A 19,480-nucleotide genomic window follows, 5' to 3' on the forward strand; every position below is an offset into this window, starting at 1 on the left:
TTATAATTCCTCTTACCTAGAGGCATTTTTAGAGCTCTTCATTTTTAAAACCTTAGAAGTTTTATAATTTGTTTCATTGAAGGAAGACTTTCATTTATAGGTTCTCTCTGACTTATTTTGCTCAGTTTTAGAATTTAAATGTGCAATGCTCCTTTACAACATGTTTTTTTCTTTCAGAAATGTCTGTTCATTCCCTTATTGACCTGACCACACAGCATCTTTCCCCACTCTCATGAGACATACAAGGCCAAGGATGTAGGAATTATGTAAGGAGGGTGGTATATGTAGACACAGAGATTGCAAGAGATTGGCTTACAAAGGTTCACTTGTGAATTATGGTTTTGAAACTTATGAAACTGAGCAGGACCCTATGGGGCTCCTGGGCACAAGCCTTTCTGTGTCCCCCAGTTTGTTGCTGAAACTCAGCCTCTGTGCTGATGCTGAATAGAAATACAGAGACAGAGTTTTGGTGAAGGATAAAAGATACCTTTATTGCTTTGCCAGCAAAGGAGGCCACAGCAGGTTAGTGCCCTAAAGACTGTGCTCCACCCTGGGAGAGATTAAGAAGTGGTTTTATAGTTTTGGGAGTGGAAAATAGGGCCGCAGATAAGGATCAGGGAGAGGCAAGCTTGCATTGTCTTTCAAAGCTGGTGTTTATGTTTAGAGGGTCTTATTTCTGGAATGAAGAATGCTTCATTAACATCCTCCATCTTGGGAATTCCTGGTGTGGCTCAACAGCAAAAACCTGACTAGTATCCATGAGGATCAGGTACGATCCCTAGCCTCGGTTCAGTGGGTTAAAGATCTGGCCTTGCCATGAGCTGCTGTGTGGGTTGTGGATGTAGCTTAGATCTGACATTGCTATGGCTTCTGTGTAGGCTGGCAGCTGCAGCTCCAATTCGACTCCTAGGCTGGGAACTTTCATATGCTGTGGGGGAGGTCCTAAAAAAAAAAAAAAAAAAAGATAAAATATCTTCTATCTGTTGGGGGTTTTAGTTCTACAGATGAATTCAAATATATTGATATCTGTATTCCTTGAGGGGGAACCAGGACCCTGCCCCAAAGCTGCACTATTGTCTCTTGACTGCTCCTCCCTGGTCTCTTCATCCTTTCCCTTCCCTGATGAGCAACTTTTTGAACTCAGGGAAGGTCAAGGAGGCTGAATGAGGCCTATTTCCTAAAAAGCAGTAGCAGACATAGGATTTTGTGCCCAGGATCCCCACAGGGCCCTGCTGGTTACAATTTCTTGTTTTTAGGGAATAAGCTTCAGCCTTCATGAACCTTCCAAAGGGCAGGTTCAAAGAAACAACAGCACAGCCTTGGGGCAGGGTCCTGGTTCTTCCTCAAGGACTATACATAACGGTATCTTTGTGTTCTTCTGTAGAACTGACACCCCCAGTTAATAAAAATAAGAGAGGAGGACCACCAGAACCAGTCTTGGGGCCACTAAACACCAACTTTGAAAAACAACGAAAGCTTGCATCTACCCTGATCCTAATCTGTGGCCTCACTTTCTACTCCTAAACTATAAAATCATTTCATGTTCTCTCTCAAGTGAGGGCACAGTCTTTAGGGCATTAGCCTCCATTGTCTGGCAAAGCAATAAAGCTATCTTTTTAATCCTTTGCCCCAAACTCTGTCTCTGTGTTTCTATTTGGTACTGGTGGACAGAGGCCAAGTTTCGGCAACACTTAGGTTTTCCCACAGACTTAGGTTACAGCAGCAATCTACTAAAGTCATCGAACTCAAAATGTAAGTGAAGTTATATTTGCTTCACAAAAATCACCAATCGAGTTGCCATTCCAATACAAATGCAGAATGAGAAGTAAAATAAATGTGACAATTTTCTATTTGGAGTAAGAGAAACAAGAAATAGACAGGCAAGATGTGCATGGCCTTGAGAGTGGTAAAAAAGAAGGCATGTAGGTGAAGAAGACATTAAATTAAAGAGCTCAGTCAACTACTTTTGAGGTAGTACCCTTGCCACTGGGCAGTGAGGAATGAGTATGAGTAGAGGGCAGCTGTCCAAGGAGAGGTGCTGAACGTGCCTACATTGAAGGCAGAAAATTAGCTGGGGAGGGACTGGAGTAATACCCCTACTCTTGGTAGCTTTCTATATTTTTAAGCAAAACTCTCAAAAAATATCTGAATGACAGGAGTTCCCACTGTGGCTCAGTGGAAAACAAATTTGATTAGTATCCATGAGGATGCAGGTTTGATCCCTGGCCTCGCTCAGTGGGTTAAGGATCCTGTGTTGCTGTGGCTATGGTGTAGGCCAGTGGCTATAGCTCTGATTGGACCCCTAGCCTGGGAACCTCCATATGCCTCAGGTGTAGCCCTAAAAAGAAAACAAAAATACCTGAATGACTTAGGACTTAATTTCTTCTCAATAAGCCTTACTCTAGGAATTAGTCTTATCAGGCAGCATTTGGCAGGCCTATCCTCCCCATGGGTTTGGGAAAAAGAGAAAAATATGCGAGGAATGTCTTGGTTGTAACTGTGTCTCCTATACGTAGCACAGGGTCTGACAGAGCAGTTGTTGAGTGTGTGACTGCAATAATAAGGGCTGAGTGAATGCTATGACTTTTTTTTTGGCATGGGGGCACATCTGCAGCATACAGAAGTTCCCAGGCTAGGGGTCAAATTGGAGGTATAGCTGCCAGCCTATGCTACAGCCAGATCCACCCATGTCTGCAACCTACACCACAGTTCACAGCAATGCCGGGTCCTTAACCCACTGAGTGAGGCCTGGGATTGAACCTGCATCCTCATGGATCCTAGTTGGGTTTGTTAACCGCTGATCCATGACAGGAACTCTGAATGCTATGACTTTTGTGCAGAGCTGTTTGTCCAGGAAAGAAGCAAAACAGGCGCTATGACCTGTGGACGTTTGTTTGCATTCTTTTGGGGGTTAAGGATTACTAGTATTTTGCCTCTAGAAACCAAATGCCAGTAGAATTTCCTTCAGCTCTTCCTTAGAGATAGAGGTAGTCTAGATTGGTGTTGTAATTACAGTTACCTTATATAGATGCTTTTACTTGCATAGAGTTTGATCACTTCATTTAATTTCTTCCTTTGGATTATTCGTACAATCTCTATACAGTGCTGCTTTACACATTTGATAAATGAAAGATTCTAAGAGGCTTGCCATCATACTCACACCTAAAATTCATCTCTCTTGGGTCCTGTGTGAGAGACACCTGGAAGAATGCAGCCTTCAGTCGACCTTGAGGATAAGCTGCTATTTTTCATGGTCCCACTGAAGTTCTAGTTAGTCCTTGACTGCTTGCTGCAACTGTCATTTTCAGATAGAAAAAAAAAAAAAAGATAGTTTAAATTAAAACTTAGATTGTTTTCCTTAAACCAATTGGTCTCACCCCAATTTATCTAAAATTTAAGCTTTGAGAGTTTCTATGTTCACTCAGGCATCCTTCCACCCCACCCCCATACTTTGGAGATTTTATACTTTCAAAACATTTTGATCAAATCTACTGGGCTGACTTTTGCTTTAGGACAACATGGAGTAACAGGGACAGATTTATGCTCTGACTGGAACAATTTAAGAAGCAGACAAAATCTATGAAACTGACAGTATTTGGATGTTGGACCTCGGAAGGCACAAAGCAGTGGTCCCTAAGAGAGGGCCCACAAATATGCTGAGCCCCCTGATTGCACCAGCCTACTTCCTACAGAATTTTAGGTCACTGTGCAGGAAGGGGGATCCCAACTGAACCAATTATAGTCAGTTCCTAGATACTGTGTAGTTACATTTGTAAGTTTTCCAGCTGGTCCTTTGTACTAGAGATCTTTCCGTGAAGGTTTATGTTCTGGCCGCGCCCACAGCCTTCTTCTAGGGAAAGTAGTACTTGCCCCTTTCTTCTGATGAAAGTTGCCTTGGCATAGTGTGTGCGATGATCAGTCTGTGATTACATCCCTCTTCCTCTGGTTTTGACTGATGGGGCCAGGGATCAGTGTTCATGCTTAGATGGAAAATAAAGGCTTTGCTTGGCAAGAACTTTTACCCAAACCCTTGCTCCGTATGGGGTAGTAATTGATTGAAACCCTCAGATCTTCCCTCTTGGAAAGCATAAATGCCAACCCCAAAGGAGGGCCCCTCAAACTCAGGTTGTGTTTTAAAAGAATGAGCTACTATTTTGGTTGAACATGAGACCTGATATATATCCCCATCTTAAGTAGACCATAGCTCAGTGTCTACATAGTTGCTAAGATTATTTTTCTCTTTTCTCTTACAGTAAATTACTATTATCAGAGGTAATACTTTTATGTTTTCTTATGAACTAAAGTAGATTCTTTATTCTTCTAAGTAATAATGGCTGTGGTTGAGTGCTTAATGTGAACTAAGCCCATATATTATAGCATCCCCCCCACAGTCCTGTACAAAATATATTACTATAACCAGTTTTGTAGAATATAGCCCAAGGTCAAACTATTAGTATGTATGGAGCTGGGGTTCAAACCCAGGTTCAAGTTCATCTGACCCTTAGTTTATATACCCCTTTTCTTTCTCTGATTACCTGCCGTTGATCAATATTTCTTCCACCACCTAGTTAATTGGAACACCTAAAAGAAAATGAAACTCAGGGCATATATTGGATTCAAAACCCAATTTCAATGTTTTTCCATCCTTGGATAATTATTACTAAAATTGGATCTGTTTTTCTTGGATGAGTTGTCAGTTAGTTGCTATTAAAATTCCAGTTAGAATGCTTCTGAATAGCCATTTTTCCAAGTAATTAAATAAGATATTATCTTCTTTTTGAGAAAATGTTAGCTGCCAGCAAACACGTTTTTAGCTAATAGGTTTTAAATTAAACTCATTGTAAGTGGTATTTTACCACTAGGTAGGAGAACTGAATTCTTCTCAGAAAGATTAATATTTCTAATCAAAGAAACACACAGACAGTTCTCAGTTTCAGGCAGAAGCATTTTAGATGGAATTGTATGTTGTGGAAAGAGAATTGGTTGCAGTCTATGAATAAAGTGTGGTTTGAAAAGATGATTTTCAAAGAGTTCAATCTGAAAAGTTCAATGCAGAAAATATAATTTGTTTTAGGAATTGTCATGTATATAAGCACAACTTAGATGAGCACATTTGTGTCTTTTGGCCTATTAATTAGAGAAAAATCTGGCATGGTTTAGAATATAAGGAAATCTGGAAGATGAGCTGTTGGACTGCACAACAGAAGTGGCTTGAATTCACTGGTATTTTTGTCCAAGGACTAATAATTGCTGTCAGTTTTCCAAAGAGTTAAACAAGGAGATGAGGGAAGGAAATACTATAAAAATTATTAAATCCTGACATATTGTTGTATCCATAGACTTTCAGGCAGTATCCTATATTATACTTTTTTCTAGGATTAAAAGGAAAAAACCCCTACATGTTAGGACTTCAATACCTTGAGGCTGTTGAATAGAGAATATTTAAAGCAGTCATCATTAAAAAAAAAAAAGAAAAAAGAAAGAAAGGAGTTCCCTTCATGGCTTAGCGGTTAATGGGCCTGACTAGGAGCCATGAGGATGTGAGTTCAATCCCCGGCCTTTTTCAGTGAGCTAAGGATCCAGCACTGCTGTGGCTGTGGTGTAGTCTGGCAGCCTGTAGCTCTGATTTGACCCCTAGCCTGGGAACTTCCATATGCCATGGGTGTGGCCCTAAAAAGTGAAAAATAAAAAATAAAAATAAATAAAAGAAGAAGAAGCAAAACTGTTTTCTTTGAACTGGACTCTCTTTTTAGAGCTGTGTGCATAAATTTGGGTGTACTTTTTTGGGGAGTCTTTTTAAGGAGATAAAAAAATCCTATTAGTGATGATAACATCATTAGTGTCATTATTATTAAAATATTGCAGCACATAATGAAAAATCAAACAATACTAGAAAGTATACAGTAATTGAGTCTTCCTTGTGGCCTAGACTCAGAAAGTTGATCATCATTATCAATTTCTCTGTGTCTTTCGTAAAAATTTTTGGCGCGTATATGTGCATGTATACATTTATATAACGAGAATATTTCTACTTACTATTCTACCATATATGTTGTGTTTTATTACTAAATCTTAATGATACCTTCATATCAACATGCACATATCTACTTCATTCTTTTACACTCTTGTATACTATTCTTTTATTTGAGTATAATGTTATTTTTTTAACCAGTTCCCTATTGATAGACAATTAGAGTTCTTTGAGATCTTTTCTATAATTTTGTTACAATAAATATCTCTGTCTATCTGTCTTTGGTAATGTCCAAATATACTTGTTAGATTAATTTTTAGAAGTGGAATTGCTGGGCTAAAGAGTATCTGCATATTTAGTTTTGATCTTAGCAAATTACTCTCCAGAGAAATTTTTTTTTCTTTTTTGTCCACTCCAGGGCATATGGAGATCCGAGGCCAGGGATCAGACCCAGCTGCAGTTGTGACCTAAGCCACAATTGTGGCAATGCAGATCCTTAACCCACTGTGCTGGACTGGGGATCAAATCTGCATCTCAGTGCTCCCAAGACTCCCCTGATTCTGCTGTGCCACAGTGACACAGCTCCAGAAATTTTTACTAATTATACCTCTCTCAGAAATGAATGAGAGAGTTCCCTGGTGGCCTAGTTGTTAAGGATTTGGCATTGCCACTGTAGTGTCTCTGGTTTGATCCCAGCCCTGGAACTTCTGTATGCTGCTATTACAGCCAAAAGTAAATAAATAAATAAATAAATAAATAACAAGAGTGACTTTTCATCAACATGGTGAAACTGATCTTTGCTAATCTTCTAAGTGGACATAAAATGTTGTTTTACTTTGTATAATATTGATTTCAAATAAAGCTCAAAAACTTCCCAAATTTTTAACTATCTTTTTTCTATAAAATGCATGCTTTGCTCATATTTTTGTTAATTTTTTGTTTTTTCACTCAGTTGACTTGTAAGAATCCTTCATAAATTATGAAAATTATCAAAGTACACTTTCTTATTAGATTTTATAGATAAGATCAATACATGTCTATGATTGTAGATGTTTAAGAACACCACCAGTATTGACTAATAGTCAAGTTTGATTAGCCTTTGATAAATATTGACATAATAACCTCATACTACTTTGTTAGAAGTCAAAAGAGAGGAGATCCTGGTGTGGTGCAGTAGGTTAAGGATCTGGTGTTGCCCTGGCTGTGATGTATGTTACAGCTGCAGCTCAGATTCGATCCTTGGCCTGGGAACTTTCATATGCTGCAGGTGTGGCCACAAAAAAAGGCAAAAGAGATAATGTTCCATATGCATCATTTTTTTGGTCATGTGTCCTTTTTGTGTACTTTGCAGTCAAATTTACACACAGTACAATGTATAGGTACTAGGGATTATTCTGCTCCATTGGAGTGGCTCTTCCCTTGGACTCAAGTCATTTCCTCATTGCTTGTGCTGATAAGTGTTCAGCTTAGGATCTGAGGAAAGCCCTCTGCAACTCTTTCAATGTCTGTCTCTGCAGCTGTTTCCTGTCTGGTACTTTGCCACATGTACACCAGTGCCTCACCCTCCACAGACTCCTGCTTCCATCTTCTCAATGTAGGGAGACTCATACTCCATCCAGACTTATATCAAATATTTCAGCAAAATAGCCAGTAAATTCTTTTCCCTTAAGCTAGATTGCATCAGGATTTTTGTTACTTGCGTTGAAAGAGTCCCACCTGTTTGTTGAACTTCATGGAGCTATTTTTTTATAACATGTTTTGACAAATATAAGAAGAATTCCAGCAAAGCACAGAGTACCTCTGCAGGGGTCCATTAAAATGTGAAGGGCTTTTTTGCCTGTCTAATTCAAGAATAATTTTAGGCCATGGGTGGGATGAATAGACTAAGTAACTTGATATAATCTGGAAATATTGTTCTCTCAAACTATTAAATATTATGCAGATAGTTGGCTTCATCTTATGAGTATTATACATATGCATGTACACATACACATCACCACCATTAATAAAACTATAAATTAGAAACTAAAGATTGTCCAAAATATTATGACCCAGTAAGAGTACCCATCACAATTTCACAAAAAAAATTTTTTTTTTTGTTTTGCTTTTTAGGGCCACATCCACAGCATATGGAGGTTCCCGGGCTAGGGGTCCAATTGGAGCTATAGTTGCCAGCTTATGTCACAGCCACAGCAACGGCAGATGTGAGCCACGTCTGCGACTTACACCATAGCTCACGGCAACCTACACCTTAGCTCCTTAACCCACTGAGCGAGGCCAGGGATTGAACCTGCAACCTCATGGTTCCTAGTCCGATTCATTTATGCTGTGCCACGATGGGAACTCCCTCACAAAAAATTATTAATTTGGCGAATGTCCATCAGCAGGGTATGCAAGGCCAGTTCTGGATCTCATGCTTTTCTTTCTTTACTTTATTATTCTTATAAGACTTAAATTTTAATATGGTTCATCCTCCATTTTTTTTTTCTTTAGTTGGTCTTTTTTGTGTGTCTTTATCTGTGAAAATTTTCTCTACCCTGATATTATAACTGTATTCTTATATATATTCTTCTAAGACTTTTAAATCCTGTTTTTCACATTTAGGAGTTGAATCTACTTGGAATTGATCTTTGCATATGGTGTGATGTGAAATCTAACATGTCTATATAATTTTTTTTCTCTACACATAATCAAAATTTCCAGCCTGTTTCTTGAGCAGTCTGTTTACCCTCCTTTGATCTGTATTGCCCACCTCTACCTGGTAGGCAGTGCATGGGTCTGATCCTAATCCATTGGTTTGTTTGTCCATACTTTCCTCACAAGGTTAATTACTGGGTATTTAAAGTGGTCCTAGCTGAGAGGACAAGTCCCTTTATCATATTCTTTATCAAAATCAACTTCACTATTCTCGGTCCTTTGTTCTTCCATATGAACCTTAGAAGACTTCTCTGGTTTACCACACGTACAGAGACCTGTTGGAACTTTGGTCCACATTTAACCAAGTTTATAGATTAATTTGTGGGAGATTGACATCTTTTTGATGCAAAATAATCTAGTTCATGAAAGTGACGTAGTTGTTCCTTTGTTTGAATATTTTTTAGGAATTTTAATATTGTAGTATTGCTTTCTTCATAGACGCTTTTAGACTTAGTCTTTTCTTTTAATTTTTGTTGTTACTTTGTTTGGATATCTATTTTTTAGGGAAACAGAACATTATTAACACCTGTTAATAAGCTTTATGAGTGGATGTATCGCCCTAAGTCCAATGATAAAATCTTCACCACAGGATAAAAGCTAGGGTTACATAAGTTAAAGTGTGTAAAGCAGGTAATATTTCCCAGCTGGTAAACTATGAGAGAAGAGGAAAATAACGATGGCAGATTAAAAGACTATTAGAATGGAAGATAGGATTTTTATTAGACCATCAAAGAGTTAAATCTGTGGTTAGGATAAGGGGAAAATTCTAGTGAATAAATAGTCCAGGAAGATATTTAAAATAAGGCTGATCAAATTAGAATGTTTGAAGCAGAGTGGATAGTCCCCAAAGCCAGCAGCATGACAGAGCAGAAAACGGGATGGGGAAAGAGGCACTTGGACCAAATGGGAAAACACATTATTTTAGAGCCATTTAGCATCGTGCCAGGCAGCCTTACCCTTGTCCACATCCCATAAACATATATTTGAATTTCATCATATTATATTTTGTTTCAAAATGTTATCATCCAAAAATAGTTAGCATGTTCTTGGTAAAGAGAGGAATTGTGTTGTAAATTTTACAGTGTACCCAAAACTATTAAACTGAAAAGCAAATGTTATTGTTATGGTTTGGATTAAGCTATCTAGAATATTCAGTAAATCAGAATCACTTATTGCCTGGTGATAGTATGTGAAAGAACTTTTGTTATACCTCGGTAGTATATTTATTCGGGTTGTTAAACCCCCCCTGAGGAGTAACTGGGGCTGAATGGATGACAAAGCTGGAAAGATTGTGAAGTTAAAAAGAAGAGGAGATAAAGCAAGGGAAATAAATCCTTAATCCTTTGTTCAGGAAATGCTTAGTCTTAATATGTCCAATAAATCAGGAAAGCACAATAAAATGTCAGGATTCAATAAGCATCATCTTTGTAACTCATCCTTGTTTTTCCCCCCATTTTCTTTCTTAACAACAATTCTCTGCCTTTCTGATTTTAACCAGACCAAGTCTCTTTGCAACTATATGTATCTCAAGTCTCCTTTATATGAAGGAATATCTATATTAAAAAAGAAGGGAGATATGAGGTGGGAAGTAAGAAAGGAAGATAAGAAACACCTGAGGAAGGAAGGGAAGAAAAGAGAAGAAATAAAGAAGAGTCAGTTAAAAACGATAGCAGAAAGATGTGCAGCAAAATTAACAGACACCACCAGTCCCCAAAGTTTAATATAAGCTTTAAAAGCAATTTTTTGGATCTAGTAAGAGCACAGGTTGCTCTCTTACAGATTCACAAAACACATTAGCACATTAAGGACTTTGGGAAGGAATCATTTAACTTTGCTTAACTTGACCTTTCCCAAATGTATGTTCATGGTATGCACATGGTCCCTTGTGAAACAACTATTAATACCATAATAACTTAATTCCCATGTGGCATACTTTAGGAAAAACTGGAGTTCACAATTTCATTTGCACGTAGTATTGAATTTTATTCTTCCTCTTAAGCACGACTTCTCTGCTCTTTTTTCCCTCTGAGCATTACTGAAACATAATTGACATATAATTTTGTGTAAGTTCAGGGCATACAATGTGTTGATTTGATACATTTAATATCGCAGAAATGATTACCACCATAGCTGTTAGCAAACAACTCTATCACATCACATAGTTTTACCATTTCTTTTTTGTGGTCAGAACATTTAAGATCTACTTTCTTAGCAACTTTCAAGTATATAACACAGTATAATTAACTATAATCAACACACTGAATATTAGCTCCCTAGAACTTGTCTTATCACCAGAAGTGTATCTTTTGACAAATCTTATCTTTGGCTGGCTTATTCTGCTGTCTCAACTGTGATGTATGTCATTTTATAATGCTCAATATCTCCTATTCCAGGAAATACTGTCCACTAGGTATATATATCACAGGCTTTCTAAGCTATAGTTCTTCTGTCTTTTTTTTCTTTTTATGGCCACACCTGCAGCATATGGAAATTCCCAAGCTAGGGATCAAATTAGAGCTGCAGCTGCAGGCCTACACCACAGCTGCAGCAACACCAGATCCAAGCTGCATCTTTGATGTATGCTGCAGCTTTTGGCAACACCGGATCCTTACCCCACTGAGCGAGGCCAGGGATCGAACCCTCATGCTCATAGAGACAATGTCAGGTTCTTAACCCATTGAGCCACAACAGGAACTCAAGGTTCTTTGGTCTTTGATGACATGGTTTGAATAACAGAAGAAATGGGCTGAGAGGGCCACAGACCTCTATTTTAGATATAGGCAGAATAATGGCCTTCAAAAATGTTCATCCCCTAATCCTTGGAATCTGTGAATGTTACTTTACATCCCTTGCAAAAGGGATTTTGCAAATGTGATTAAATGAAGAATCTGGAGATGGAGAAGTTATTTTGGATTATCCTGCTGGCCTTAGCCTAATTTCTTGAGTCCTTAAAAGTAGAGAACATTTCCCCGGTGCAAGACAACCAGTGAGATGGTAGCATGAGAAGAATCATTGTTAACTTAGAAGATGAGAGAAAGGGACCATGAGCCATCCTGTGGCAGCTCCTAGAAGCTGGAAAAAGCCTCTAGAAGGGAATACAACCCTGTTGATATCTCAGTTTTATCCCAGTAAGACCTACGTCAGGATTCTGACCTATAGAACTGTAAGATAATATATTTATAAACTTTAAGTCATCAAATTGGGGGAATTTATAACAGTAGCAATAAAAAAACTTATACCATAAATAAGTGTGTGAGAAGGTCCAATAAATATTTGGATTAAAAACCTCCTCTAGAACAAAAATTATTTTAAAAACTTGTATTCTGGCATTGTGATAGGCAGAATTCTAAGATAGCCTCCTAGATTCCTGGTATAAACATAATTTCTCTAGATTTTCTATCAAACACTTCTTTGAGATCTGTTGCAAAAGGTTTTGCAGATTAATCGAGATCCCATAGTCCTTGACTTGAAAATAGGAGATTATCCATTATGTGCTGACATAATCAGGTGAGACTTTAAAAAGGTTGAGATTCAGAGGATGAGAGAATTTTGACACCAGGGAGATTCTCTAGTGTTATCTCTGAAGATAAAAGTGTCTATTGTTTGTCTCAAGATTGTGGGCTGTCTCCAAGAGCTAAGAGTGGCCCCCAACTGAGAGTCAGCAAGGAAATAGGACTTCAGTCCCACAACCACAAAGAACTGTACTGTGCCAACAAGATGGATAAGCTTGAAGAGGACCATAGTTCCAGATGAGAACAGTCAGTCAATATCTTGTCTTCAGCTTTGTAAAACCCTACGCAGAAAGCCCAGCCATATTGTGCCTTGACTTTTGACCTTCAGAACTATGACTTAATAAAAGGGTCTTGTTTTAAGCTGCTAACTGCATGGTAATCTGTCACATAGCAATAGAAAACTAATACAAGCACATCATGATGTAATTTTTTGAAGTTATCTAAAACTCAATTTCAGTCAACAATAGCATGTTCACAGGGCCTGAAAGAAGCACTTTCCATAGGGCCGTATGCCTTTGAGGATAATTATTTGTCCATATATGTGGCACAGAGCCCATCCTCATGCCCCATAGACTTGAATGAATAGTTTTTGATTGGAATTAAAAGGAATTCCCAGTTCCGTGTCATGTTGTGGGTCATTTTAAGGGATGTTCAACTTTAGGCCCCTTCACTCTCATGATGTCCATTTCCTATTTTCAGCTGACAAAACAAAGTTAATCTGTTTGTTTAAAAAGATAAAACATTAGTCAAAAGACTAATACAGGAGTTTCCATTGCGGTGCAATGGAAACGAACCCAACTAGTATCCATGAGGATCCCTGGCCTTGCTGAATGGGTTGAGGATCTGGCATTGCTGTGAGCTATGGTATGGGTCGAAGACGTGGCTTGGATCCCGCATTGCTGTGGCCGTGAAAGAATGATACAGATCATATCTTTCAAGTGGGAGAACAGACTTCAGGAGGAATTGAATGGAGAACAGCAGGTCTGTTTCCATTGCACAGTGTGGGGCAGTGGACCAGGGCCCTTGCTGATGTTACTAATAGAAGTGACCAGGATTCAGTGAGGAAATGCCCAGAGGGTATTGCATCTGAGCCAGGTACCCCCTGTTCCTAAAAGCACAAATACCTGTTGACTTTTGTGTCTTGATTAATTCTCTTGGTCTCCATGCTAGAAGGTGAAACATACTAAGACAAGGGTCTCAGAAGGAGAGAAAGTCAGCAGGCAATATTCAGGAATAAAAGAACAATGTCAATGCTGAAGTCAGGGTCCAGGCAGAAGAATAGAAGTCCAGGCCACAGTGTAAAGAACCTGGTCTTCAGTTTGGTGGTAATTTGTGAGATCAGAGTTGCCAAGAGAACCTGGTGCCATCACGTTTAATACAAACCAGCAAAGATTCTCTTTGGTGGACCTCACCCTGAATCCCAGGTTGTAGATAAACAGGAACCTGAAAAGGGATATATGTGGTGAAAGCAGCTGGTGAAAGTCTCATAATTTCCTCTATCCTAATCAGAAGCAGAACACATGTAGAATAATATATGTTACATTAACATTAAACTGTAGAAATAAGAAAATATTTGGATGGATAACAAGATTTAAAACACAGATTTGCCATTTTTTTTTTTTTTTTTTTTGCTTTTTAGGGCCGCACCTGTGGCATTTGGAAGTTTCCAGGCTAGGGATCGAATCAGAACTGCAGCTGTCAGCCTATACCACAGCTACAGCAATGTGGGAACTGAGCTATGTCTGTGACCTACCCCACAGCTCATAGCAATGTCAGATCCTTAACCTACTGAGTGAGGCCAGGGATCAAACCTGCATCCTCATATGGATACTAGTTGGATTTGTAACCCACTAGGCCACAACAGGAACTCCCACAGTTGTCTCTTATCACAAATTAATTTAAAGCAATTGGTAACTAACAAAACGAAGAAGTCTTGCATTTAAGAAATCTCTTGCTCATATCAATGTGTATGCTATGGCAATAGGAAATTTAAATTTGTTTAAATTATTTATTTATTTATTTAGTCTTTTTGCCTTTTCTAGGGCCACTCCCATGGCGTATGGCGATTCCCAGGCTAGGGGTCTAATCGGAGCTGTAGCCACCAGCCTACGCCAGAGCCACAGCAACGAGGGATCCGTGCTGCGTCTGCGACCCACATCACAGCTCATGGCAATGCCGGATCCTTAACCCACTGAGCAAGGCCAGGGATCGAACCTGCAACCTCATGGTTCCTAGTTGGATTCGTTAACCATTGAGCCAGGACGGGAACTCCTAAATTTGTTTAAATTTAAATGACAGTTTCTCTAAATCAACTCCATAAATGCAAGACATTATTTCATTTAGACATAAGATTTTCATTACTTAATCATGCAATTCAGTGAGATATCTTTGTTTATTTGCTCTTTAGGGCTGCACCCGCTGCATATGGAGATTCTCGGGCTAGGGGTCAAATTGGAACTACAGCTGCCAGCCTATGCCATAGTCACAGCAACGCCAGATCCTTAACCCACTGATCGAGGCCAGGGATCGAACCTGCAACCTCATGGTTCCTAGTTGGATTTGTTTCTGCTGCACCACGATAGTAACTCTGAGATCTTTATTCTAACCTGAACTTCTTTATAGAAAGCTTGAATCACAAAAAGAGATATTGGAGTTCCCATCATAGTGAAGTGGAAATGAATCTGACTAGGAACCATGAGATTGTGGGTTCAACCCCTGGGCTTGCTCAGTGGGTTAAGGATCTGGCATTGCTGTGGCTGTGGCGTAGGTCGGCAGCTGTAGCTCTGATTTGATCCCTAGCCTGTGGACCTTCATATGCCACGGGTGCGGACTCCCCCCCAAAAAAGAAACCCAAACCCAACCCAACTAAACAAAAAGAATATCTGTCAAGAAATAATGATTTGTTCAAATTATAAGACAATGGTTTTAGGGCTTAACGTGGTATATGTAAAATATATCAATTAGAGATATGATTTTGTGGCAAATATATTTTGAGTTTAAAAAATGAGGAAAAATCTTTTTGTATGCTTTCTCATGGCACATACTGTCTAAAAATTTTTTTTCTTTTAGGGGTGCTATTTAAAAAGCATTATCACTGTTAACAAGTAAAAACTATTAGTTATCCAGAGTTTATTCAGTGTAAAGTTGGACCTATTGTAATCTTTTGAGTCAAAACTGAGTACTCTCTACCTCAACGGAGAAAAAAAAATTCTCTTGTTTGGGACACTGTGTTACTAAAGTGATTCTTAAGAGACTGGGATGGAATAATTCATTTGTATAGATGCATAGTAATTTATTTAGAAAAACATAAAAGCACTCAATAATATATGCCCCACATTTAACCTTAGGGAAGGCCACTGATCTCTAAAAGGTGTATTGGCTCTGGTGTGTACTGAAGGGGATGGAGAGATGCCATGTCAAGACAAGTGTCATTGCCAGTGTCTTCAGTGGGGTTGTGGGCAGAACATGTACTGCAGTAATGTTACTAAGCTATGTTTAGAATAATCTGGAATCTTCCAATTGGATGAATTTTTGAGTGAATAAATGATATGTGGCTGTTAGTTATGATACCAGTTGAATCTGGTGTGCTGTAATCTTCACAGATGTTATCAATTGCATTTCACTGCAGTTGCTTTGCACCTCTGTCATTGTGTGATGTTTGAGCAATGTCAGATAGTAGGATTTGGGGGTATCCAGACAGCCACACCAGGAGCACCAGATTATGCTCCTAGTCTTATCCCTGCATTTGGCTTTAACTTATTTTTATGAGTTTGCCTCTGCCAGAGAACCAGATATCTAATAACTGGTAGAGGGAATGATGCGTGTATTATTGAAACATTTAAGAGCCTAGACAATGAGAAAGGAAGGGGCTATACCCTCAGTTGTTGAATTAGTTATATAAAAAAGTAAGTTCCTAGGAATTTAATGAATACCATTTCTGTGGGCCTCACATTTGGAAATAATGAGGTGGAAAATATGAAATAACATGTAACAGGATTGCAACGCAGAGAACCAGATCTAGAGGAGTTTATTTTGGAGAGGGAATGTTTTCTAATCTTGGGTTCCTGTTTAGACTTATGACCACTCTCTGACATGTGAATACTATTGAAATTTGGAGACTGTTTATTTTTATAATTTTTGTCTGGGATTTTTCTGAATTTTTTAAGGATGTCAGTATAAACGCTGACCGGTAGCTGTGCATGATTTTAGTTTCATGGTCAATTAAGCCTTCACAGAAATATAAAAAATTGAGTCTTGGAGTTCCCATCATGGCTCAGGGGAAATGAAATCTGAGTGGTATCCATGAGGATGCAGGTTTGATCCCTGGCCTCGCTCAGTGGGTTAAGAATCCGGTGTTGCTGTGAGCTGTGGTGTAGGTTGCAGACGTGGTTTGGATCTGGTGTTGCTGTGGCTGTGGCGCAGGCTGTCAGTTGCAGCTCCGATTCGACCCCTAGCCTGGGAACCTCCATATGCTGCCGGTGCAGCCCTAAAAAGACCAAAAAAAAAAAAAAAATTAAGTCTCAAATAAAGTAGACTATCTGAGACCTGCCATTCCTGATAATTCCAGGTATTCAAATTCTATCTAATTCAGAATTCACAAAAATATTTTTCCACAATGGACATACCCATAAGCAAACATTATAAAGGGGATAATCAGGACCTTCCTAACTGTTTGTCTGTGGTTCAAGAATCTTTACTGGCCTGGAGGATTGGCAGGAATCTCCTCTAAGGACCTCTGAATTTATCCCTGTTGGCACAGCTGACTTGACCATATTATGTTTCAAGCAGTCATTGGCTGGGCCTCATCTAGACCTGTTTTCCTAGTTAACTGTCAGCACTGGGCTCTTCTCAATTAAAATCAGACTCATACCACTTCCAGCAGCTTGGCAGCCTGCCCCTGGAGTCTGCCATCTGTCGCTTCTGCTGCTTTTAACAGATTAACCGCCCCCCCCACCCCAATCTCAGGCTTAACCCAATAAGAAATGTATTTCTTGCCCATGTCATCCTAACCAGGTGTTCTAATTGGCAGGCAGCATCTCCCAGGCAGTGGTGCTTCATGGATCTGCAACACGTGGTTTCCAAGCTGGCCATCCTTGCTGGAAGGGGTAAGCGAATGAAGGGTTCATGGTGGGGGTGGTTAATGGGTCAAGCATGGAGGTGGTGACCCTCCCCTCCACTCACATACCATTGACCCCCAAATCAGTCACATGGCCAGATCTAACTGCCACAGAGGCTGTCTTTGGACTCAAGGAGAGGAGAAATTGGGTTTGATGAATAGCTAGTCTCTGACACATGTATAATTGTACAAGTATTTTAATCATATTTAATTTTTTAAATTACTTTCACCTTTTTTTCACATTACTTGTGATTTTTCACATGTGAATTTAAAAAATTTTCTTATATATCTATGAAATATATATTATAATTTTGGTGTACTTTTCTTTCCCCTCCCCCCCTTTTTTTTTGCTTTTCAGGGCTGCACCCAGGACAAATGGAAGTTCTCAGGCTAGGAGTTGAATCAGAGCTGCAGCTGCTGGCCTACACCACAGCCACAGCAACACCAGATCTGAGCCACATCTTGGACCTACACCACAGCTCACAGCAACGCCAGATCTTTTAACCCACTGAGTGAGGACAGTGATTGAACCCATGTCCTCATGAATACTAGCTGGGCTACCAGACTTCCTACATTTTTTGTTATATATGTTTATATGCATTCATATAAGTATATATACATATAAAATATTTATGTGTGTGTATATAATTCAGGATTACATAGTTACACAGAGCAGATCCAGAACTTGAGACCAGGACTTATAATTTTGAGTCCATTAAATGGTTTCATTTTATTATATATATATCATCAAATACAGAGAAGATGACAAAGATCCATGAATCAATATTTTTAATTATTATTGTCTCTATTTCAAATTCCAGTACTGAATAGCAAATATTTAGGAAACTATCTTAAGTTTAGAGGCACAAAGGCATCAAATGTTGGGATCTTTTTGTAGTTACTTTTGCTACTTCTATTTTTTACTTTTAGTATTAATTATTTCTTTATCAGATTGACTCAGCTTTATCATAATCACTCTGGCAGTTAAGGAGTTAGAAAGAGGTATAGATAGATAAATAGATATGATAGAAGACAGAACTTTCTAAAAAAAAGTACAAAGACCAAACTCCATGTCATTTGCCCCCTTTTCCCTATGTCCAACAAAGGATATCCAATGGGAGAACAGTAGACAAAAATAAAATCGTACCTTTCAGAACAAAAATTGATGCAGGGCTTGAATCAGAAATCTGACTATGGGGAGTTCCCATTGTGACTCAGCGGGTTACAAACCTGGCTAGTGTCCATAAGGATGTGGGTTTGATCCCTGGTCTCACTCAGTGGGTTAAGGATCCGGCAGTGCCATGAGATGTGGTGTGGGTCGCAGATGCGGCTCGGATCCCATGTTGCTGTGGCTGTGTTGTAGGCCAGCAGCTGTAGCTCTGATTCAGCCCCTAGCCCAGGAACTTCTATATGCTGCAGGTGTGGCCCTTAAAAGCAAAAAAAAAAAAAGAAAGAAAGGAAGGAAGGAAGGAAGAAAGAGAAAGAAAGAAAGAAAGGAAGGAAGGAAGGAAGGAAGGAAGGATGGAAGGAAAGAAAGAAAGAAAGAAAGAAAGAAAGAAAGAAAGAAAGAAAGAAAGAAAGAAAGAAAGAAAGAAACGAGAAAAAAAAAAAAAGAAATCTGACTAGAAAAGCAACAAGAAGAGAGGGCTGAGCTAGGTGGGTAGCTGAGCTGGCAGAGCTTCGAACCGTGATGATGACACCAGTATCTGTGTCAGGGCCTGGGGCAGACAGCTGCTTCTCATTATCGCTGCCAAATAAGAGTCCAGGAGAGAGTAGAAGATCCAAATGTGTTGTTCATAAAAAAAACCAAACTAACATTCAAATAAACTCAGAGAGGAATTAGCTAGTTAGTGAAAAACACTAAAACACCAGAACCACCTGGTGGAGGAAAATCTGCCCTAAAAGGGACTGTCAACATTACAAATAGCAAAAGAACAGCTAGTCTTCCCAGGGTGGGGTGAAGGGAGATGTTTTACTGTGACCTGAAAAGGTGAACAATATGGAAGGATTGTTTCCAGCCAGCTGCTGCCCATTAGATGAAGGCGGTAAGAAACTCCACTGAGAGCCTTTCAGACAACGTTATGTGAAAGTATGCACACACCAGAAATGCGATTGAAGATGTTAGATTGATCATGCTCCAAATTCTATTGTGGCTAGAATGTTTTCTGGGCAAAGGGAAAACGG

At 39.1% G+C, this 19,480-nt stretch overlaps 1 protein-coding gene across 43 annotated transcripts in view; it reads left to right on the forward strand.

Moving 5' to 3' along the window:
• FUT10 (fucosyltransferase 10) overlaps positions 1–19,480 on the forward strand; it is a 429,533-nt gene that overhangs the window by 226,657 nt on the left and 183,396 nt on the right. For 33 of the 43 annotated variants that reach the window (XM_085000164.1, XM_085000131.1, XM_085000142.1 and 30 more), the window contains one exon: positions 17,210–17,285. In XM_085000164.1, coding sequence (XP_084856290.1) covers positions 17,210–17,285 — 76 coding nt within the window. The remainder of the gene's footprint in view (positions 1–17,209; positions 17,286–19,480) is intronic. The other 10 variants (XM_085000144.1, XM_085000119.1, XM_085000117.1 and 7 more) reach the window with 1 other exon arrangement.

Source organism: Sus scrofa, chromosome 15, assembly GCF_054392235.1.
Source record: "Sus scrofa isolate SSC_HxYL_T2T_F1_AM1 chromosome 15, Sscrofa_HxYL_maternal_Yorkshire_Landrace_v2.0, whole genome shotgun sequence".
NCBI classification, from domain to species: domain Eukaryota; kingdom Metazoa; phylum Chordata; class Mammalia; order Artiodactyla; family Suidae; genus Sus; species Sus scrofa.